Source organism: Mustelus asterias, chromosome 23, assembly GCF_964213995.1.
Source record: "Mustelus asterias chromosome 23, sMusAst1.hap1.1, whole genome shotgun sequence".
NCBI lineage: Eukaryota > Metazoa > Chordata > Chondrichthyes > Carcharhiniformes > Triakidae > Mustelus > Mustelus asterias.
The window spans coordinates 71112007-71137060 of NC_135823.1; the positions used below are offsets into that span (position 1 = coordinate 71112007).

A 25054-nucleotide genomic window follows, 5' to 3' on the forward strand; every position below is an offset into this window, starting at 1 on the left:
GGAGGAGTGGGGGGAGATGTTTTGGACTGATTATAATTGCTCTAAACATTCTTGGTAGGCTTCAAATTTCTCTCTCTTCATTGTAATTTTTTGTTAGATTTAGATTGAAAGGTTCAGTTTAGCTTCAGACATTCATTCATTTCTTGTCTTTTTTTTCCCCTTGACCTAAATATTTAAGTTCTCTTATTAAAGCACAGAAGTACCTTTATAAATCATTGGTTAGCCCAAAATCTCAGAATTGCAGAAGGAGCTTACCAGCCCATGGTGTCTACACTAAATATCTGGAATATAGTGCCCTGTATGCTTTAGAAAGAATGTCAAGACCATGGCAGGACCAAGACCTCATCAGATGCAGCATCAGAAGCACGCTCCTTTTTCACCAGACTGACCCTGAACATTGCTGCAGATATTTGTTGGAATGATGCAGTGTTTGATAAATCACTGGGGTGAACATTCACCTAACTACTGCTTTCTGAGTGATTAACAAATACACATAAAATAAAGCATTTCCTCCTTTCCACATACTGTTACAGAATAACCAGTATGTGGATGAACCTTCTGAAACCCTGAGTGGAATTTAATAAGAGCGTGGCTCCTGATGGCAGGACAGGAAATAGACACCTCTTCCTCCGGTATGTCAGGAGCTGCCCTGCAAACACTTGCAATGCAAACTTTAAGTGTGTGCAGAGGTCACCTGTCCCTCGTGCAGTCATTCGGCAGGGGATCGCTCTCAGTTAGCTGCCTCTTCGACTGCTGCTGATGTCGAAGTCACAAGGCTGTAAAATAAAAATTCACAAAGTAGTATTGGAGGCACAATCTTTTTTTTATTTGATTTATTGTCACATGTATTGGGATACAGTGAAAAGTATTGTTTCTTGCTATAGAGACAAAGCATACCATTCATAGAGTACAAAGGGGAGAAGGAAAGGAGAGAGTGGGGAGTGTTACAGTCACAGCTGGGTTCAGAGAAAGATCAACTTAATGCAAGGTAAGTCCATTCAAAAGTCTGATGGTAGCAGGGAAGAAGCTGTTCTTGAGTCGGTTTGTACCTGACCTCAGTCTTTTGAATCATTTTCTCGACGGAAGAAGATGGAAAAGAGTATGTCTGGGGTGCATGGGGTCCTTGATTATGCTGGCTGCTCTTCCGAGGCAACGGGAAGTGTAGACAGAATCAATGGATGGGAGGCTGGTTTACGTGATGGACTGGGCTTTGTAGTTTCTTTATAGTTTCTTGCGGTCTTGGGCAGAGCCGGTGCCACACCAAGGTGAGATACATTGGAAAGGATGCTTTCAATGTTGCATCCGTAAAAATTGGTGAGAGTTGTAGCGGATATGCCCAACTTCCTTAGCCTCCTGAGAAAGTAGAGGCATTGGTGAGCTTTCTTAACTATAGCATTGGCATGGAGGGACCAGGATAGGTTGTTGGTGAACTGGACACCTGGAAACGTGAAGCTCTCGACCATTTCCACTTCATCACCATTGATGTAGACAGGGGCATGTCCTCCACTACTCTTCCTGAAGTTGATGCCTATCTCCTTTGTTTTACTGACAATGAGGGGGGGATTATTGTCGTTCTACCAGTTCACCAGATTCTCTATCTCTAATCGTGTAAGATATCACAATTCACTTTGTTCACTTGATTGTTGTGTGCACTCTGTGCGTATGTTAGGATGTCCTCCTTCAGACGGTATTTTGCAGTGGCTGTGCTGAATGAAGGGGACTGACTTTTTCCCCTGTGTACGCAACAATGTGGTGTTGTGTTAGAGGAGAGTCTTTTGGATGGTACAACGTGTGGACTGATTTGTATTCTGAAGGCAATTTGGATTCTCATGGCTAAACATGCAGTGTCTGCTGGCCTCCCTATAAATGATGAGCCAGGGAGATTGGCCGAGGTCACAGACGATTGTGAGAAGTGATGTGTTGCTAGTGCAATCATGGCCTTGATGGTGTGGGCAAAGAGCAGAGAGATGGCTCATGATAGCTTCACTGACTTGAGTGTCAGTGCAAAGTTGGTATCCTTGGACAATGTAATCTCCTTTCAGAATTAGCCACTCCATTTGGTCTCCTAGGAGGTAAAGGTCTTGTCTGTTGAGGAAACCTTGGATCGAGGGTGGGCCCACAATCATCAAAGGCTGGCAGACAAGGAAATGGTGCATCACTCATGGTCAAAATGATTGAAGATATTGCCCGGAATTTTACCGCCTTGCCCAAAATTGGAATGGAAATCTCCACTGGCATCGGGCAGGATTTTACGAGCCTCGCCTGAGTGAGGTCGTAAAATTCCAGCCATTGTCTCTGGCACATCCTGGGGTCCTGACATCTGGGAGATCTGTCCAGAGATCTCTATCCTCCTCAAAATTCTTACAAGGTGTGACAGGGTAGATGTCGATAGGACGTTTCCCCTCGCCTGGTGAATCGGCAACCAGGGTATACAGTCTCACAATAAGGGGTAGGAAATTTAAGACAGATGAGGAGGCATAAGAGGTCGATGATCAGCCATGATCTGTTTGAATGACAGCAGCTCAGTGGCTTTCTCCATGTCCTTGCTTGATAATTCTCCCTTTGGAATGCCTCATCGTGCAAGGCACATCAGACATTGATGGTCCTGGAGCCCTCTAGGTACCGGATTGTAAAGATCCTACGGACCAGTCAAGGCATCTGAAGCACCTTTTGAACGATGCTATGCTGTGTTCTGTGATTGCCCTTGTTGAGCAGTGCGCATCATTATGACACTCCTCCGCAGGGGAGTGTCTTTGGGGATGGTGCACTGGTATCATGAGCCATGTTCTAGGCGATGGCTGTTGTGACCCAGGATCTAACCCTGCATTTCGGTAGGGGCCTCAAATAGCTGTGGCAGCTGGGAACTCCTTAAGATGCATACATCATGAGATCTCCCTGGGAAACGAGCACACAGCTGCCTAATTGTTTTCCGGTGGTTATAAACAACTTGAACGTGAAGTGAGTGTAACCCTTCCACATTACCAATGCAGCTGGCTGTTCCCAGGGAGCCCTAATGGCTACTTCTGTGCAATCAATTATGCCACAGAATGGCTGCTCAGCCAACTGCTCTTACAGTTGGGAACCTGTCTCGGGGGCAGGGAATTCATATGGTGTTCATGGAAGTGGAAATGACTAGGGTTGGGAAGCATTTTCCGATCAGGGCCATTGTGATCTCCTGGACTCGTTTCGATCGCCTCAGGGGGTCGGAGAGGAATTTCCCAGATTTTTTTTTTCCCCATATTGGCCCTGGGGTTTTTCACTCTGGGTTTTCGCCTCTCCCTGGGGATCACATGGTCTGGAATAGGGGGGTGGGAGTAAGTTAATAGGTTGTAATGAACAAAGCATCGTAGCTGTGAGGGACAGCTCGGTGGATAGGATATTGGTATGTAGATAGGCTGGAAAATTGGGCGGGGATCCTGGATTCAGGATTCAATCCTGGACCGGGGAGCGGCGCGGGCTTGGAGGGCCGAAGGGCCTGTTCCTGTGCTGTATTGTTCTTTGTTCTTTGTTCTTTGTACAGCCTGGGTTATCAGTATCTGATAAGAATTTGATGAATTTGTTGACCCTTTGTCACCTTCAGAATGCACCTACGTGCTGCTACTTGGGAAATATCACACCTATCTCCACCCCCACCCCCACCACCCCATGGAGCCATGAGATTAGTAAGAAGTTTAACAACACCAGGTTAAAGTCCAACAGGTTTATTTGGCAGCAAAAGTGTGGCTTTTGCTACCAAATAAACCTGTTGGACTTTAACCTGGTGTTGTTAAACTTCTTACTGTGTTTACCCCAGTCCAACGCCGGCATCTCCACATCATGACTGCCATGAGATTAAACATTGGCGTAGAAGCTTAGTGCTGCAGTTACCTTGAGGCTGATGGTCATGGGCTCCCTCCAAAAGCATGGCCTGGTTGTAAAAAGGTCAGTAACCCCATCCCGAGAAAGTCTTGTGCATCTCTGGCATTACCCCTCTGACCTCTGGAGGTACTTGTTGCTTGTTCTGTACATGTGCTGACCTGCCAATGAAGACAGCTCTGGTTGGCTTCCCCCTGACCTCCCTCTCCCTTGGCTGGTGCTGGCTGATGGATGACCAAGGCCCTACTGTGGCAAATCCCCACCTCTAACACCCAAGGTTGCAGAAAGATTGGGTTTATGAGACCCATTGCAAAATCCCCCAAGTGAACTGCTTGAAGAAGGTGGGTGATGATATGAGCCCCTCTGGCTTTCATTCCTGGGCAGTTGCAATTGACTACTTTTGGTTTGCTTCCCAATTAATGGGCATCGTGGTATGCAAATGAATGGTAAGCCGGTCTCCGCCACCCAGCGGCCTGTTGGCCACTCTGCCAATGAGTCACCACTGACTTTATTTCTCAAACTCAACCCAGCGGCAGGAAACCGCCTCGGTAAGTCCCTGTCTCCCCCACTGTCTGCCACGTTTCCTGCTCGCATGGACCCATTAAATACTGCCCAGGGTTTATTAATCTGTAGCTTACCGGTAAACCTTGTGCTGTGTGTACCATAGAATGTTGTTTTGTTTAATAATCCAAATGGGTTTCAGCATGAAATGCAAACCATGAAGAGTATGATGTTTGATGATCCTGCTACACTACTTAAAATAAATTGCTCTGTCAAATCCTTCAATAAGGTTACATTCGAGCTGTCCATTACTTTATATCTTATGCCGTTTCAATCTTTCAAAAGAGAATTCCGATTTATTTCCAGGTATTTGATGTGTTTTGGGAGATTAAGGTGTCTTGCTTAAAAGCCTTTTGATGTTTGAATATTGACAGAGTAATCTGCTGCATGGATTTGACCCAATGAATACACGTTGATGCAGAGGAAACTTGTCAGTGGGGGTGATGTTTGGATAAATTTTCCAAATGTCAATTGATTGGACAGAGTGAATTGCATTCCTCACTTGGAGGTAACTGATGTTTAACACAATGTTTGGCAATAAATAAATTGGTTTACTGTGTTTCATATTTATATTCAAATTGTATTTCCCATGAGAGAGAACATTTAGTTTTTGAATTCTGTATAAAAATGCTGCATCCAACAAAACTTCCAAAAACAAGGAAGAACCCTCTTGCCATCAACTTGTAGATACTCGTAAAGAAGCTTTGGTTACCTGATTTAATTTCCTGCCTCAGTAATGGAAGGAAATAAGATTGCATGAAGGATGCTGTGTATCTTTATTGGCAAACAGAATTTGGGAAAATGGTCACCTGGGGAGAAATATATTGATAGATATTTAATCGTGACTTCAGACGGTCAGATCTCACATTACGAAAACGTTTTGAAAGGCAATTTTTTTTTTCATTATCATTTAAAATCAAAAAAATCCTCCTTTATCTGGCAATAAAATATCCGCGAGATTTTCCTGTAGCTTTTGTCTCAGACATAGACAATGTTCATTTTAACCTTCCACTCTTAATAAGCACTCATTAATGTCAGGATAAAGTATTGAGAAGCTTGTGGTCAGCTTCCAAGTGTATCCCGCAATAGCCAATTTTACTTCTGCAATTCTCTATTGATTCGGAGGTTAATGTTGTGTTCGGTTAATGGCTTGTACAACTGGATAAGCCAAAATTTCTTCCAGCTCAATGCCAACAAAACTCAAGCTAACCCATTTTGCTCTCTGTCAATAGCTATGTGGCCTTGACTCCATCAACAGCTTGGATGGCATGGCAGGGAGGTGCAGAAGCTCAGCCCCAAACGTAGCTGCTTCTTCAGCTTCTGCTCCAACCAAGACCACTTTCTTCCATCTCTACATAACTTTCCTCATTCAAATATTGTTATCTGGGCCCTCACCCAGACCAAATCCTATGCACATCATTCCTGCCCTTGCCAACCTCCAACTGGCTCCAAGTCACAGCTAATTGACCTCAGCATTCTCTTGCCTCTGCAGCTACACTGAAGCTTATCCATTTCCCATATTCACAATTTCTATCATTAGTGCCAGTTGTTCAGCCACTCTACTCTTGCCCTCTGGAGATAGCTCCCTGGCCCCCTCCCCCTTTGGTACTGTTAACCTTCCTCATAATCCTTCTCTTTGTGACTCTATTTTGTCTTGCTTGCTTTAGTTTAAAACTAGTTATAATTGCAAGTTGTAGGACTAGCCGGTGCAGCATGCAGTGACAATTGTTCTCTGCTGGAGTAGGACTGATTGCATTGTGTCAGTTGTGTGATTGAAGTCACTCTGTGTTGGAATAGTAATCATGGAACCCATTAAAGCATGAAGCAGCCTGCTATTCATCTCCAGTCGCAGAAAGAATGCATAACTGCACACTATTTAGAGAGTAGGTTTTCAGGCTGAATTCCACGACAGGGGCCCAGTGTTCATGGCTGTGCACTCCCCTGGTGCGAGTGAGGCGAGTGAAGCTCTCCATCCATCTGAGGTTAGATTCAGAAGGCTGGGCTTGGAGCCATCTGAATGGCTGTGGGCAGCTTACACCTGCAAGGGCACAACAACCACATTGCGCAGAACAACGGGGCAATGTTAGAGTGGCTGCAAGCTGCTTAGGCAGAGAGGAGACACAGCAGCAGCACCTCTTTTTTCCCCCCTCCTCCAAGGAAGCAAGCAGCCCTTTTTGGAAAAAGTAATCAATCCTGTCCTGGAGTAGCTGGCCTTTTAAAGACTTGGGCTTTTTTTTTTGCTGGCTTTGGCAAGGCCCAAGCCAGCCCCTGACTGGCTAAAGTTCCACTAATATTAAGGAGGCCATAAAGGGTCGAATTGCTGGGGTAGAAAAATAAAATGCTGCAGATGCTGGAAATCTGAAATAAAACCGAGAATGCTGGGTGTACCCAGCTGGTTAGGCAGCGTCTGTGCAGAGAAAAGGTGAGAACGGCTGGAGAATTCCGGCCATTCATGCCCTGCTGCCACTGATGGACAGGACGGAGAATTTGGCACAGCCAAATCCCCGTTCATTTCAGTGGGATGGGAGAATCCCACTGGCGTGAACGGCCGGAGAATTTCGGCCAATGTTTCAGGTCTGTGAAATGTATGATGAATGGTCACAGACCTGAAACGTTAACTTTCTCTCTTTCCACAGATACTGCCGGACATGCTAAGCATTTGCAGCATTTTCTGTGTTTGTTTTGAATTGCTTGGGGAGTCTGGTTGCTCTGCCTGTCACACCCCTTAACAAACGTAGATTGGGCATAAGATGCACCAATACATCCCCAGAAAATAACAGTGCAGAAAATGTGAGGCAGAATCACAGATACTGGATTCCCTCCTACCTTACAGCATATGTCACAAGTAAGCTTACATTAACACTGCAATGAAGTTACTGTGAAAATTCCCTAGTCGCCGCACTCCGGCGCCTGTTCGGGTACACTGAGGGAGAATTTAGCACAGCCAATGCACCTAACCAGCGCGTCTTTTGACTGGAAGGAAACCGGAGCACCCGGAGGAAATCCACACAGACACGGGGAGAATGTGCAGTCAGTCACCCAAGCCGGGAATCGAACCTGGGTCCCTGGCGCTGTGAGGCAGCAGTGCTAACCACTGTGCCACCATCCTGTCTTCTGAACTCCAATCGGGATTGTAACTTGGCCCCAATCAGAATTCCAAAGCTAAAGTATTGAGTTAGCCTCTAACACACTGATACTCGAGAGATTTATAAGCGTCGTCTTACTCTGAGGTTGCAATGCAGCCAAGAAACGCTCCCAGCCAGTGGGCACCTTTTTACAAAATGTAATTCTTTTCATGCCTCTTTTATTATATTTGTAATTACTGGAAATGGCTGATGCACATTCTACTTTAATATATTTTCATAGACTCCTGGAGAGGCAGAATTGATGAGATATAAAGCAACTTAACACGATAATCAAGGAATTATTTCTAATGGTGGAAACAGAACAATGTCAAATACAATCCCTTTAAATGTTTTAATAAATAGCTTCTGTAAATTCAAATGAATTTGCCTTTCATACAACAAGGATGGAAGTGCATTTATTAATATTATCAGGAAATTTGTGTTTTTTCACAGGAACAAATGACTGCAGTTATAATGAAAACTGCATTGCAAATAGACAGATGTCAGATTTGAATAAACCATGTGCTTTAGCTCGATTAAAATGAACACGACTAATTATTCCATCTTCATATTATTTGTTTATATAAAGATATATATTTATAAACCTACAAATTTAGGTAAATTGCTATTATTTATCCGATCGGAGAATTTTGCTGCACCTTAATTGTTTGGCGTTCTATACATTAGGGCCCCAGCTTTACTCAGAGCAGTGAATCATTTCCTTTTGTAAATCGTATAACGTGTATAATCATGCAATTTTCTAATTCAAAGTATTTCAGATTACAGCTGGCTGTTAGGAATTTTCAGGTGACCTTGAAGTGCAACTGTTAAAGATGGGGCAGATTTATCACTGTGTGATTCATTCTGTTTCAACAAAGGTCAATCCTGTACATAAATTGCAACCCCATTGCTCTCAACCCAGAACCGTGAGGTTACCTTCTAACAATCTGCATTGTGCTTGTCTGTGAGGGCCCATTGCAATCACACATTGCAGTTTCCACTTCATTCAGGCTACAGTGACTTTACAGAAATGAAATTCACAAGATGATGTGCTAGATACCAAGGAAGACATGGTGGCAGGGTGGTTGGCACTGTTGCCTCACAGCGCCAGAGACCCGGGTTCAATTCCTGGCTTGGGTCACTGTCTGTGTGGAGTTTGCACATTCTCCCCGTGTCTGCGTATGTTTCACCCCACAGTCCGAAAGATGTGCTGGTTTGGTACATTGGCCAGGCTAAATTCTCCCTCAGTGTACCCGAACAGGCACCAGAGTGTGGCAACTGGGGGATTTTCACAGTAACTTCATTGCAGTGTTAATGTAAGCCTACTTGTGACACTAATAAATAAACTTAATATGTCTTGACCTTTACATATAGGCCTCCATTGCCTCTGTTTCAGAATGCATTGCACCACAAGTCAGAAAATGGGCCAATCATTCATCAATTAAGGAAACTTATCACGGTAGCTTCTAAATGTTTCCTAAACGAGCCCTCCATTGCTGGATGCTTGAGAGGCCAGAAGCCGAGGAATGCAGAGTTTTCTCAGGGTTATAGGGATAGAGGAGGTTCTAGAGATAAGGAGGATCAAAGCTATATGAACACGAGGATGGGAATTTTAAAATAGAGATGTTGCTGGACCAGTTGCCAATGTATCTCAGCAACCACAAGGGTGATGGAGAAGTGAGACTTAATGTGAGTTAGGATTTGGGCAGCAGAGTTTTGGATGAGCAAAGGTTTCTGAAGGGAAAAGAATGAGAAGCTGGAAATAGTTGAGTTTGGAGTTCACAAAAGCCCGGATGAGATTTTCAGCAGCAGATGGACTGAGGAGGGGGCTGAGATCGATGATATTATGGAGATGGAAGTATGTAGTGTTTGTGATGACCGGGCAGTGCCATGGGGCGGTGCCAGGGGCAGGCCAGAGAGGGGGCCTTGCGCACCGGGACTCGCCTATTTGTGTTTTGGTGGGGGATCAGACACAAAGCAATGGGGATGCCAGCAACAATCGGGGGGCGGGGGGGGGGGGGTGGCAGGGGCAGGGGTGATGCTGGCAGTGATGGGAAGGGGTGAAGGGGAGAGCAGGAGCTGAATGTCAGGGTTGATTAAGGGGCGGGAAGGTCACAGATATGTCCATGATAGAGAAGGCGGGGGGGGGGGGCGGATTACGTTTTGTTTCAGTAATCAGAATACCCATTAAAAAGGGAGGCACCCGGATCTCAGTAGAGTCTGTTCCTGGCTCTAAGAATCCTTGCCTTTGTCAGGGTGAAGGTGTAAACGGTGCTCACTCTTTTTTTGGCAATTGAAGTGACGAGATCTGGAGAGAAAACTGGCCAGTGGAGCTGGAGAGTTCCACACCAGCTTTCTCACCAGAACTGACGCTGCCAAATTCCTGGAAGATTCCGTCCCTCACCTCTACTTCTCCAATTAGAATTGTCTGACATGCAGACAAGAATTGGGCAGTCCCATTCAGGCAATTCACATTAACGTGTGCTCTCAGAGAGATGTTTGCTCTGTTCTACATCCACACAGCTGCTTCATTGAGAATAGATAGTCAATCAAACATTTTAATTGCAGATTTTGCCACTAATGTTAATGAAGGAGAAAGCAGAGCTTGGTGTTACAGTAACTGCAGGGTTTGCTAGGATTTGATTCTTAAAGCCGTGACAAGCGGATTGTGTTTTAATCCTTTTGACTGTATTTGGCTGATGAAAATGTCAGATTTTAATTAAGTGTCATTTTCCTGCTCAACAGGCAGTGCACAATGACAAATGAGAAGCAGAGCTTCCACGTACTAAAACGGCCGGTTTTATTGGTACGAGGTTTTGAAAATCACAAGGCGCTTGTGAAATGAAAAAAAATTCGGCAAAGGTTCATTGCCCCCTTGACCTAGATAATAACTCTGGATTTCCAAACATGCTTTGGCAGGGAGCAGTTATCTGCAGGGATTAAAGATTTAACAGTTAGTGGGGAGGGAGGAAATTGTGAATTTCCTCATTGAATTCTCCTGTCCATGAGAGGTCCTGCTGTTAAAGTGAAGTGATTTGCTACTGGTGTTCAGCGTTGCAGAGATTATGGAGCAGATCTTCCAGTCTCTGTACAAAGCTCTGCGGATGTTTGCACGTGGTGCAGCAAGATGCTGGCTTCTTTTGTGTCCCTGTTGGGTTTCTACTCGTGCAAGGGCACAGAGACCAAAGAGAAACCTGTTAGAATTCTAGCGACATGGATCCCCTCCTCTTAACTGGCATGACAGGAGGTATAAGAATTCACACGGAATATTTATTATATATGATACACATATGTTAAAATTTTAAAAACTGAGCGATGACCTTTTAAGAGTGACTGAATTTTTGGATATATATAAAAAAACTGGACAATGTTCTTTTAAACATGGCTGAATCTTTGTCTGTCTGTGACCCTCAAACAAAAGGAGCTACCATGGCAGTGTCACAGAAATGTGCACCTTATTATCTCTGAAGAAACACTAGCAACTCCCTGTGGGTTACAGAGGCCAGACTTAAAGAGAACTATACAAAGGCCATCTGCAGTTCATAAGCCATCCCTGGCCAACTAGAGTCTGTTTGTCCGCTAGGACAAAGGACCCCACAGCCTCCCTTTCAAGTCTGAATGTTGGAACATTTAACAATCTCAGGGACCCAAACAGGGGGTTACACACCCTTTGTCAAAGCTAGATTGGAGAGGTGGGAGTCATGTGACATGAACCTTTAGCTGGTGGAGCCGGTTATATTGCCTTGCCTTGAAAACTCAGCCTGCCCTCTTACCATCTACAAGCAGCAGTGCAGAAAAAGGGCTCTGCTCAGGTAATAGCTGACCCCATCTACAATATTTGTACAATGGCTTCTGTGCCATTGCTTACAAGACAGATTTGTCTCTGCGTGCCTATCTCCTCATGCTGTTCTCTCTGGAGCGGAGGAGGCTGAGGGGAGACTTAATAAAGGTTTATAAAATGATGAAGGGGATAGATAGAGTGAACGTTCAAAGACTATTTCCTTGGGTGGATGGAGCTATTACAAGGGGGCATAACTATAGGGTTCGTGGTGGGAGATACAGGAAGGATATCAGAGGTAGGTTCTTTACGCAGAGAGTGGTTGGGGTGTGGAATGGACTGCCTGCAGTGATGGTGGAGTCAGACACTTTAGGAACATTTAAGCGGTTATTGGATAGGCACATGGAGCACACCAGGATGATAGGGAGGGGATAGCTTGATCTTGGTTTCAGATAAAGCTCGGCACAACATCGTGGGCCGAAGGGCCTGTTCTGTGCTGTACTGTTCTATGTTCTATGCAAAGTCAACGCTATCGGAAAAGTGAATTATACAGCATTGAGTTTCAACCTGCTGATCTCTGTAAAGGAGAACCTCTTTGGACTTTGTTTCTGGTTGCGACATGCATGTGAAACAATAACTCTTATCTCGGTGGCCTTTGCTTTATAAATCTTTCTTTCCCGATCCCTATTTTACTGTACAAGTACAAAGGAGGCAAAGTTGCGACCTTCCTCGCATATTTGAGTGTGTGCAACTATAACTAACTCTTTGAATTCATCCTATCCTGAGTTTGCTGTGGGGTTGTTGGGAGAAAATTGGATCACAGCAAAACTGAGGGGTTGAAAAATGCCCCTCATCGCTTCGAATGGGGGAAGAAAATCAAAACACCTTACTGCTTATGGACTGTTGGTGAGAGGTGAAATCAAGGCTGTTTAAATTAATCTCCCCTCCCGCTCTCTGTCCACAACAGGCAAAATTGGGTGGGATGTTCCAGCCTCCCCGCAGTGTGTTTTACGGCAGCAAAGGTGACTTGCCTTGGCTACCGGCAGGATCTTCCAGTCCCGCCGATGTCTACGGCGTTGTGCGTGGCTCGCCTGTCCCGCTGCCGGGGGACCGCTTGCCCGAGATCAGTCCATGCTGGGCTTTCCGCATGGCTTGGGCCTCCCCATGTCGCAGGTAAAATACTGGCGGCAGCAGGATGAGGTCCATAAGTGGCCATTTGTTGGCGGGAAGAGCCACCCACCAGATTTTGAACCCACCGGAGGGGACTGCCCCGTTTCCACTGGCAGGCGGATCAGTGACCAGAGGGGACACAGATTTCAAATCATTGACGAAAGAACCGGGGGGAATGGGCTGTGATCAGAAGTTCTTTTTATACACAATGAGGTTTGGCAGTCTGGAATGTTCTGCCTAAAATGAATACAGAAAAGCAGATTCAATTATAACTTTCGAAAGTGAATTGGACAAATACTTGAAAAATAAAATGTTCTGGAGAGAGAAGAGAAATGAGTTATTGGAGAGCTCGTTCAAAGAGGCAAGATGAATCAGGTGACTTCCTCCTCCTGTGCTGTATGATTTAATGATTTTGGCCTCACAGTGTTTTCAGTTTATAGCTGTGCAAACAGCGTAACAGAATGTGAGCTTGAATTCATTACTGATTATTATTGTGTCAGAGTAGTGACTGAATAACAAAGGTGTGATTAGTTTGTCCAAAGGAATCCTCGCCATTTGATCTCATTGGATTTGACAAAGTAACAAAGGTCGTAGTGATGCAAGCTTGTCGATTAATTCCACATTTGGATTCAAATAGTAAATGTTCTGGAAGGCTTGAGTTGTGTTGATGTGTTACTGGCCAGCATGCATGAACTTTTGTATATCAAAGTATTAATTTCTGAAGACTGCTTATCATTTACTGTGTTTAGTCATTGAGATTAAATTTCTTGGCTTTCTTGAATGCTCTAATTAAACTTGCTACTCATTAATTCACAGCAACCCCCACTTGTCCATCTATACATATTTATGGCAATATATTAATACGTCTACATCTAGAGTGACAAACAAAGAACAAAGAAAATTACAGCACAGGATGAGGCTCTTCGGCCCTCCAAGCCTGCACCGACCATGCTGCCCAACTTAACTGAAACCCTCTACCCTTCCGGGGACCATATCCCTCTATTCCCATCCTTTTCATGTACTTGTCAAGACGCCCCTTAAAAGTCACTATTGTATCCGCTTCCACTGCCTCCCCCGGCAGCGAGCTCCAGGCACCCACCACCCTCTGTGTAAAAAAACCCTGCCTCGTACATTTCCTTTAAACCTTGCCCCTCGCACCTTAAACCCGTGCCCCCTAGTAATTGACTCTTCCACCCTGGGAAAAAGCTTCTGACTATCCACTCTGTCCATGCCTCTCATAATCTTGTAGACTTCTATCAGGTCTCCCCTCAACCTCCATCGCTCCAGTGAGAACAAATCAAGTTTCTCCAACCTCTCCCCACGTTTCACCATAATTTCACAAGTTGAAATTCCTTTCCTCCATTAGTTTCAAATTTATTTTTGTCAAACAACAAAACAGAAAGGAAGAGTTTAGAAATGAAATACAAGGAAAATGGTCAACGAAGAACAATTAAGAAGATGTGAAAACATCAAATGAAATACGATCAGCCCAGTAACATGTCAAATGAGAAGAATTGTTCTGAATTTTTAAAACCCCTTTTGGCCACCATCAGTACCAACATATCCATTGCTGAAAATAAGAATTTGATTATTGAAAGTGATTTAATTTATTTATTATTGTCACATTGGGGGAGGAGATGGTCTGATGGTATTATCGCTAAACTATTAAAGTTTATTTACTAGTCACAAGTAAGGCCTATGTTAACATTGCAATGAAGTTACTGTGAAAATCCCCTAGTTGCCACACTCCAGCGCCTGTTCGGGTACACTGAGGGAGAATTTAGCATGGGCAATGCACCTAACCAGCACGTCTTTCAGACTGTGGGAGGAAACCGGAGCATCCGGAGGAAACCCACGCAGATACGGGGAGAACGTGCAAACTCCTTACAGACAGTGACCCAAGCCAGGAATTGAACCCGGGTCCCTGGTGCTGTGAGGCAGCCGTGCTGACCACCGTGCCGCCCCCAGAAACTCAGCAAATGTTCTGGGGACCTGGGTTCAAATCCCGTCATGGCAGATGGTGGGATTTGAATTCAATAAAAAATATCTGGAATTAAGAATCTACTGATGACCATGAAACCATCTGCTGTCCTTACCTGGTCTGGCCTGCATGTGACTCCAGACCCACAGCAATGTGGCTGATTCTCAGCTGCCCCCTGAAATGGGCTAGCAAGCCACTCAGCTCAAGGGCAACTCGGGATGGGCATAGATGTTGGCCAACCAGGGTGTCCATGTTCCATGAATAAATTTTTTAAAATGTATTAGGATACAGTGAAATGTATTGTTTCTTGCATGCTATACAGACAAAACATACCATTCATAGGGGAGAAGGAAAGGAGAGGGTGCAGAATATAGTGTTACAGCGAGAGAAAGATCAGCTATATATATGGTAGGTCCATTCAAAAGTTTGATGGCAGCAGGGAAGAAGCTGTTCTTGAGTCAGTTGGTACGTGTTCTCAGACTTTTGTATCTTTCTCCCGATGCAAGGAAGTGGAAGAGAGAATGTCCGGGATGTGTGATGTCCTTGATTATGCTGGCTGCTTTTCCTGAGGCAGCAGGAAGTGTAGAATCAATGGATGGGTGGCTGGTTTGTGTGATGGACTGGGCTTCATTCACAATCCTTTGTAGTTTCTTGCGGTCTTGGGCAGTGCAGGAGCCATACCAAACTGTGATGCATCTGGAAAGGATGTTTTCTATGGTGCATCTGTAAAAATTGGTGAGAGTTGTAGTGGACATGCTGAATTTCCTTAGCCTCCTGAGAAAGTAGAAGCGTTGGCAAGTTTCACAATAACATGTTTAAGTCCATGTACCATTTTCACATGGAGACCTTAGCCGCTCTTAAAAGTCTAAGAGCTCAGACTTTTTCAGAGGTGTGACGACGCCATGGCTTATCCGGAATGGTGCTAGGAACCCTGATCTGGAGGTCCCAGCCCCACTTCTGACAGGTCCCATCATTGTCAGTGGAGGAAAGGGGGCTGGACTTGACTCTCACATAGGGGATCTTGGCAGGGTTGTTTGAGCTAATTGCTGAGTTCACACAGACCCTATCTATACTGGAATGAGGGCCTTCTCCTGCAGGGTGTGATTTTATGAATTTTCAGAGAGATGGAAGTGCTTCTGAAGGACAGCTGAGGTCTATGGAGCTATCAAGTTATTTAAATGGTTAGCCCATTAAGTTTAAAAAAATACCCTGCCTGTGTCTGAGAGTTACAATAGTCTGTGCTTGCACTTTCAATAGATGTTTGTTGACATAACAGTTAAGGTTATCATTATAACATAATTACTGTTTGACTGATTCCGCAACCTATCATTATCACAGTGCAAGGGCTGTAAATTCACAGTTTAGTAAACTGCTCCAAGAGATTTTCAAAGGATTAGCTGTCTTTGATGTGGGGTTATGAATATAAATGTTTGTTTTAGAAAGGATTAGGTTCTTGAAGGGATTTAAATGTATTGAATACCATTGAATCCATAAAGTGCAGAAGGAGGCCATTTGGCCGAGCAAATCTGCACCAGCCCTCTGAAAGAACACCCCACCTAAGCCCACTGCCTTGTCCTATCCCCGTAAGCCCGCTCATTTACCATGGCCAATCCACCTAACCTTGATCCCCCTCCAAAAGTCCCTTCTTCTCAAAGAACCAGGGACCTTAGGCAACCGCAGAAAGTAGCTGAACACCCCAGGGCCATCCACCCGGGTGATTCGAGTAACCAGCCTTACCCAATCCCCTCTGCCTGTGATCTCATCACCTCCAGCTGGACAGGCTGGAGAGGGTGCACCTGCCCCATTACATGGGTGGGAGGGGGGGGGACCCTCCAAAGCATCTGGGGCCCTCTTGGGGTATTCTCTCTAGAGGACACCCACCAAAGTCTTCAAAGACAGCAGGGCATGGCAGTTAGCAGACTGCCTCCATCTCTGTTGTGGATGTCAGGGATGCATCGAGACTTGGGGGTAAGGTTAGAAAAATTAAGAAACATTGACATCACTCCTGGGCCACAGGTGTTCAATCACTAATTATAATACACCTTTGTAAATACATTTGCTGTTCATGAGGATGGTCATACCATTTGAAAATGTCATGCATGTGCTTCTATGTGCCGCCTTGCTATGAGAGTGAGCCACGCTCCAGCCCGTGTACACCTTCCTCTGTCAGCCTTATTCATGTCAAGTGTAGCTGAGTTTTGACACTTACTCGACCTATGTATGACATTGTGATGTGTCAAGCTCTTTACTACAAAATACATTAGAAGCCATACTCCTTCCAAGACAGCCTGGAGCTAGGCATGCTCAATAGCCTTGGAGGGTGAGCTGGACCTGTTTCTCAAAATGAGAAAGCTGTCTTCATTGGCTGTGCCAAAGCACAAGAGCTGCAGCCATGGTGGTCTCCCCAACCTTGTGCGTATCTGAGTGTCTGCTCAAGGTTTCTCATTAAGGCAGCTCTGACTGCACCAAGTCCTTTGACACCATGTTTGTGATGTTGTGCTGACCTACACTTCCCAGTACAGGGTTTGCCGCTGACCTTTCCAAAGGTTAGGGCTGAGTAAGTCATGAAGGTTGAAGGTGCAAGCCTGAATGCTGAACTTGCTCCCGATATTACTGATTGTAAAGGCCTTTCAGTGCCCTGGCATGGCGTGGCACTAAGGGACAGAAGAAATGTGGCTGTACCATTGCCTGTACCCGAATCCTCCTGAAATCTTGTGGCTATCAGTGTGGTACGTGCACATCTTCCAAGTCATGCTTCTTCGATGGTACCCTCATGTGGAAGCTGACCCTCATCCTCTGTAGCTGGGGCTCCCTTTAGATCATGGACCTGAGACTGGGCGACTTCTTGAAGCTGGATGAGATGGCACCAGGCCCTCTTCCTCAGTCAGATCACTGTCAAAGGCAGCACTGAACACAGGCTCCATTATTCAAAGATCAAAGTAAAGTACAGCACTGGAACAGGCCCTTCAGCCCTCCAAGCCTGTGCCGATCATGATCCCGTAACTAAACTAAAAAAAAACCTTCAGCTCTTACTTGGTCCGTATCCCTCTCTTCCCTCCCTATTCATGGACCCATCCAGATGCCTCTTAAATGTTGCTAATGTGCCTGCTTCCACCACCTCCTCTGGCAGCGTCTTCCAGGCACCCACCACTCTCCGCCTGGGGCGGCACGGTAGCACAGTGGTTAGCACTGCTGCTTCACAGCTCCAGGGTCCCGGGTTCGATTCCCGGCTCGGGTCACTGTCTGTGTGGAGTTTGCACATTCTCCTCGTGTCTGCGTGGGTTTCCTCCGGGTGCTCCGGTTTCCTCCCACAATCCAAAGATGTGCAGGTTAGGTTGATTGGCCAGGTTAAAAATGGCCCCTTAGAGTCCTGAGATGTGTAGGTTAGAGGGATTAGTGGGTAAATATGTGGGGGTAGTGCCTGGGTGGGATTGTGGTCGGTGCAGACTCGATGGGCCGAATGGCCTCCTTCTGCACTGTAGGGTTTCTATGTTCTATGTTCTATGTAGACTGAAATGGAGAAGACTTAACCTTCTGTGGTAAATTTGTATAGAATCATAGAATCCCTACAGTGCAGAAGGAGGCCACATGGCCCATCGAGTCTGCACTGACCGCAATCCCAACCAGGCCTATTCCTGTAACCCCACGTATGTACCCTGCTAATCCCCCTGACACTAAGGGGCAATTTAACATGTCCAATCAACCTATTCTACACATCCTTGGAGTATGGGAGGAAATCTGAGCACCCGGAGGAAACACACGCAGACATGGGGAGAACGTGCAGACTCCGCACAGCCAGTCACCCGAGGCCGGTATTGAACCTGGGTCCCTGGTGCGGTGAGGCAGCAGTGCTAACCACTTTGCGTATCTATCGCATAAATCTAGCAACTTAATTCAGTTCATTGTATTTCAATGCTGAGACTGGCAGCACAAGGCCATTTTCACTTTGTCAGCGGCAAAGCGGCAGGCCTTGGACAGCCTTTTTTTTGGAGTTCCACATTTAATTTTGTCCCTGCACTTGCGTCAACTTGCTGTGACATTAGCTCAGCTCTTAAATAAAACCAAACATTATTAATCTCGTTGTTATTCTGACATCAAATTATAGACCATCGTATTTTTCCATGCATCCAAATTTAAAACAGTGCGACTGCCCTGCTTTAGTCTGAACCTGAGGGAAATGGCTGCTACCTCATGCTTCAGACTAGCCGGGGTAGTATTCTGCACGTTTTCACAGCATCCTTTCAAAATTGACACTTCTGTGCAGCAGTTCTTTCCAGATTAAATTGCAGCAGCTTATTTTCTGTTCAATGGTGCAAGTTATGCCCATTGACGCTGTCTGTAAACCTGTAATACAACCAATGCAGAAATCAGCCATAGGCCACATCTTATCCCATTGATAGCATACTGATCAGTCGTGGTTTTAAATCCTCACTTTGCTTTGCATTCTCTGGAGCAGGTAGGGAGGGGAGCTTTTTTTTTCAAATTTACTCAAACGCTTTTCCAATCAATATGCCAACCTCCTGAATGTTTGTTCAGTCTGGGCCCTGGCAGCTTTACGATTTAGAAATAGGTGAAAAATTATGATGCTGCTGAACAAGCTGCAAGAATGAAAGACAAGTGATCGGTATTTGATCATCGTTAGACACTAATTTAAATCAGCAATCTCATTAAATCACAATGATATTTCATTATTACAGTTATCTTGTCATTTAATACTGTCACAGAGGTCCTCACACTGCGGTATGTATAAAGGGATTAGGTGCGGGAGCCATGCCAGGCTCCTTAATAGCAATTCCACTCAGTTTATGGTTTCTGAAATCACTAATTTTCCAAGTAGGGAAAGTTATATAAAACTCTTGTTCAGCGTTCCAGCACTGTCCACTGTGGCCTCTTAATGTCTGATTTCTTTATTGTACTTGAACAGATTTCCATTAAAGGTGTGCAGGCACATACATAAAAGATGGCTCGTGCCTTACGCTGTTACTACTTTATGCCAAGAGAAAAGCATTGGTCATCCATTTAATGTGGAAATGCAATGCATTATTGCAGCAGCTGGAGCTTCTGGAGAGCAGAAACTTCTGTTCAGTGTGTGTGGAAGACTATGTAGGCACATCCAGTGGGTGGAAGCTGATGGAGGAGGCAGTTTTCTTTGCTTGTGTTGGTCCCCAAACTGCACAGTCAGGCCAAAGACTTGTAGAGTAAGAAATCTCACAACACCAGGTTAAAGTCCAACAGGTTTATTTGGAATCAAGAGCTTTCGGAGCACTACCCCTTCATCAGGTGACTAACCTGATGAAGAGGCAGCGCTCCAAAAACTCAAGATTCCAAATAAACCTGTTGGACTTTAACCTGCTGTTGTGAGGCTTCTTAATGTACCCACCCCAGTCCAATACCAGCATCTCCACATCAAAGACGTGTAGGAATTGGAAACAAGCAGTTGCAAGTTATTGGCAATTTCCAGACTTTCTCTCTCTCTCTGAAGGTGACTGTAGGCGAGTGTGAAAGGCCCCACATCATCATAGTTTCCAATAGGTATACCTAATGAGCCAGCCATACTGATTTACTCCAAAAGATCCAAATACGGGCAGGCTATTTTAACAAGTGTGCATCACAATTGAATCTCATCCTCCTTTGTAGGTAATCTTGCCTGACCCTGTCCTACGTATGGTATCACAAAAGGCAATTAATTATGCTTTTTGGAAAGAAGTGGGGCCAAGACTGGGGCTGGAAATCACTTCAAAGGACAAAGAACAGTACAGCACAGGAACAGGCCCTTCGGCCCTCCAAGCCTGCACCGATCATGATGCCTGCCTAAACTAAAACCGTGTGCACTTACAGAATCCGTACCCATCTTATTCATGTATTCGTCTAGTTGCCCCTTAAATGCCACTATCGTACCTGCTCCCACCACCTCCCCGGGCAGCGCGTTCCAGACATTCACCACCCTCTGTGTAAAAAAACTTGCCTCGCACACCTCCTCTAAACTTTTCCCCACGCACCTTAAACCTATGTCCCCTAGTACTTGACTTTTCTACCCTAGGAAAGAGCCTCTGACTATCCACTCTGTCCATGCCACTCATAATCTTGTAGACCTCTATCAGGTCAGGTATTTCCTCATGGGCATGTTAATGAAATTTCAGTTCTTTACATTTTATTCCTTTATTAAATATCATCGTTTCTCTTTATATTTTTCCCACCTTGGTGTGTTTGCTGTTTGCTATGTCATTGATGTTGAAATTGTGTTTGCCTTCTTTCATCACCACGATCCTGGTTTGGGTGGAGCTTTACATCCTCCCCTGTATTGAAGGGGTAGCTTTGCTTTCTGTGACCCTCCACTCCACTGCATCATCAGTGTAAAGCTGGGATGTCAGGCGGTTTCTATAGCTGAGGATATAAAGTCTTTTTTAAAGTTTACTTATTAGTCACAAGTAGTTTTACATTAACAGTGTAATGAAGTTACTGTGAAAACCCCCTAGTCGTCACTCTCTGGCACCTGTTCGGGTACACTGAGGGAGAATTTGGCATGGCCAATTCACCTAACCAGCACATCTTTCGGACTGAGAGAGGAAACCGGAGCATCCGGAGAAAACCCACGCAGACACGGGGAGAATGTGCAAACTCCGCACAGACAGTGACCCAAGCCAGGAATTGAACCCGGGTCACTGGCGCTGCGAGGCAGCAGTGCTAACCACTGTGCCACCCTATATTTATAGTCATAGAGGTTTAGAGCATGGAAACAGGCCCTTTGGATTGTGTAGGGCGCTGATTTTTTCTGGACATGGCTAATACTTTGTGCAGTGTGCACCGGGTGCTGTACCAGCCGTTGGAAATTGTTTTGTCTACTTCACTGGCTGGAAAAGCTGAAGATACGTCTCGATTATAACTAAGATAAAAGCAAGCAAAGTACTACTCTCTGAAGGAGGGTCATCCAGACTCAAAACATTGGCTCTATCCTCTCTCCACAGATGCTGTCAGACCGGCTGAGATTTTCCAGCATTTTCTATTTTTGCTCTAGATTATAACTGGTTGTTCAGCTACGACAACATGACCTTTGCATGAAAAAAAAACAGATTTCAAATTTAGCAACAATGCGTTTGCTGGGAAAGCGCACGCAAGAAAACTTCTGTTTAATTGAGAAACCATGATTTGTTGTGCCTCCAGAGCTAAACATAGCGTTTACTGGTGCGTCATCTCTTGACATGCCAGTGATTTACATTATTCGGTCTGTCAGATAAAGAATTGAACGCAGGGGTTATTTGTGTAGATGAGTCAAATTCCATTGTGTGTGTAACAGAAGTAGATAACACCTCCTGTTTTGCAGTCTTTTGTAGCACAGAAGAGTGATGGCATTATTGTCAGTGGTACTTCCACAAACTATGATTGAAGCAAAAGACTTCAGCTATGATTTCTAGTTTTATGAATCTAGCATTCTGTCGTGTGGAAGGTTTACACAAAAGCAGCTCAGCGCGCGCTTGCTGCCTCTTGTTGAAAGCATGTGAACGTTTGATGATGTACAAGCTATCATGGGCTTAATAGAAGCCAACAGAAACACAATTTATACACAGAAAAGTGAGTTTTGAGAGCAGAGGTGATTATGATTGAAAAGTGACAGTCTAGCTGCTCATTTTTGATGCCTTTATCCTGATCGCCAGCACAGAACAGCTTTATTTCCTCGTCCATTATTATTCCTCTTCATGGTAGAGTTTAGTCCTACAGCACCAGCACAATTGGTCGTTACCCACAGTCCCATCTACGGGCTAATTTAGCATTTATTACGATTGAATCTGATCCCACCTTCGTCTATAATGTCCTAAGGATTCTGGTCATTCTTTTTCTTCTCCAACCCAGTTCAAAGCTATAGGGGAGGCGATGGCCCAGTGGTATTATCGGTATCCAGAAACTCAGCTAATGTTCTGGGGACATCCCGCCATGGTAGATGGTGGAATTTGAATTCAATAAAAAATATCTGGAATTAAAATCTACTGATGACCATGAAACCATTGTAGATTGTCAAAAAAACCCACCTGGTTCACTGATGTCCTTTTAGGGAAGGAAATCTGCTGTCCTTACCTGGTCTGGCTGACATGTGACTCCAGAGCCACAGCAATGACTCTCAACTGCCCTCAGGCAACTAGGGATGGGCAATAAATGCTGGCCAGCCAGCGACACCCATGTCCTATGAATGAATAAAAAAGAACTCCAGCTATTGCTCCCTGATGGCGATTGGTTCACTTGGACATGAATCACACTTGGAACCTTTAGGTTCCGAATGGTTCAGGAGTTACTCAGTAAGTTCACAGATTTATAGACTTGCACAGTAGAAATGATGTTCACATTCCACAGAAAATTGTCACATTATTTCAAGCCTAAGCTCCCTTTTAATAAGGTGGGAAGTATTAATTGCTGCCAATCAACTTCTCTGGCACTGGAAATTAACTAAGTATGGATTCTCATTCCTTCACATTTTAATTGTTGGAGATTTAACTGATTCATAAAGTGGTTCCAGTGCTGAACCTCCGCTTCTAATAAAGTGAGATTTCTTTCCCTTTTTCCCCTCCTGTTCCACAGCTCTTGAAACTCTTCCTCCACAACTGCATGTTCATTATGTTGTTATTCAAGCACCTTTGATCTGATGATGCTGAGCATCTTTAACAGGATATAAAAATAAATTGTTTGCAGGAAACAGGAACACTTTTGCCTGGAACTAAAACAAGCAGATGCTGCGTGAGGGTGAAGGGGTGAACAATAGAATTTGACAATTTGTGATCACCATTTGATGTTTTAATGCAGCTTCTATGCAGCCCGGTAATGACAAAAACAAAACGGGTAAAATTGGTTACCCCCCCCCCCCCCCCCCAATACTACACCTGATTTTGGCTGTGAAACTGATATCAGTCGGGCTGTTAAACGAGCTGCTGATTTTCTGAACAAGGTGAAGACCAATTTCACCCCAACCTCGTGCTGCCAAAAGAAATACTTTTAAAAAAGAAATGACGGTTTTTCTTTGGTTACGACAGGTTAATATGTGTTATGTTTACCACGTTTGCCAGGGCTAGAAAAGTGTAGCTCTAGAATCCTACAGTGCAGAAAGAGGCCATTCGGCCCATCGATGCTGCACCAACCGCAATCCCTCCAGGCCATACCCCCATAATCCCACGCATTTACCCTAGCTAGCCCCCCCCGACACTAAGGGGCAATTTAGCACGGGCAATACACCTAACCCGCACAGCTTTGGACTGTAGGAGGAAACCAGAGCACCCGGAGGAAACCCACGCAGATACGGGGAGAATGTGCAAACTCCGCAGAGATGGTGATCCGAGCTGGGAATCGAACCCCGATCCCTGGCACTGTGAGGCTGAAGTGCCACCCTATGTGAAGAGGTTGGGGTTATTTTCCTTGGGACAAAGAAGGCTGAGGGGTGAATTGATTGAGGTGGACAAAATTATGAGGGGAAGAGATAGAGTGGCTGAGGTAAAATTGTTTCCCTTGGTGGAGAATTCTAGATGTGGAGATGCCGACGTTGGACTGGGGTAAACACAGTAAGAAGTTTAACAACACCAGGTTAAAGTCCAACAGGTTTATTTGGTAGCAAAAGCCACACAAGCTTCTGTGTGGCTTTTGCTACCAAATAAACCTGTTGGACTTTAACCTGGTGTTGTTAAACTTCTTACGGAGATTTCTAGAACCAGGGGCCATAGATTCAAGATGAACGGCACTAGATGTAGAGGGAGATGTGAGGAAGAGGTGAGTGTCCAGAATTTGTTTCCTGAATTGGTGGTAGAGGCGCAGATCTAAACTCTTTTAAAAAGTACCTGGATCTGCGCCTTAAGTGCTGTAAGCTACAGGGCTACGGGCCACGTGCAGGAAGATGAGATTAGAAAGGGCACCTGGGTGTCCTCAGGTTGGCATGGACAGGATGGGCTGAATGGCCTATTTCTGTGCTGTAATGTTTCTATGGTTCTGAGAGTTGTGCATGTACATGGTATATTGTGGTTGTCTTTGAGCTTTGCACAATGCCTTGTATCACTGTTGAATCTGGAGACTGACCCTGGGCAGCGGCTGCAGTATTGATTAGTACTATTATTAGCATGCCTTCAGGGCAAATCACCTTCCGTGCACAAGACACCCACATGGACTTTAACCTGATGTTTCTTTGGCATTTTGTCTAATTTTGTGATTATCATTTGTTACAAACAGGAAAAGCAACAAATAACATCCAGCCAGAGGATGACTCCTTGGAATCTCTGCCTCCGAACCCGGTCAGGATCGCCTTTGTTTTGGTTGTCCATGGTCGAGCTTCGCGGCAGCTGCGACGCATGATCAAGGCAATTTATCACAAAGATCACTACTATTACATACACGTGGACAAGGTAGGCTGAAGAGAGGCCACGAGGCTCAGTTTCCCGGATTGCGGTTATTTAAAAACCTGAGGGGTGCTGGATAATATTGCCAGTACGATGGTTTTAAAATGACAACTTTGTGTTTAAAGAATATCGTAGTGGAAATCATCCATCTCCAAAGTTATTAATCTGCCCCACCATTTCTTCTAGTTTATCTGGGAAACAACTGTTTAGAATCATTTTG

The 25054-nt window shown here is 44.9% G+C and overlaps 1 protein-coding gene across 1 annotated transcript in view; it reads left to right on the forward strand.

Annotated features, from left to right (window-relative positions):
* xylt1 (xylosyltransferase I) overlaps nt 1-25054 on the forward strand; it is a 271771-nt gene that overhangs the window by 128851 nt on the left and 117866 nt on the right. The window contains exon 3 of the mRNA XM_078240920.1: nt 24668-24840. Coding sequence (XP_078097046.1) covers nt 24668-24840 — 173 coding nt within the window. The remainder of the gene's footprint in view (nt 1-24667; nt 24841-25054) is intronic.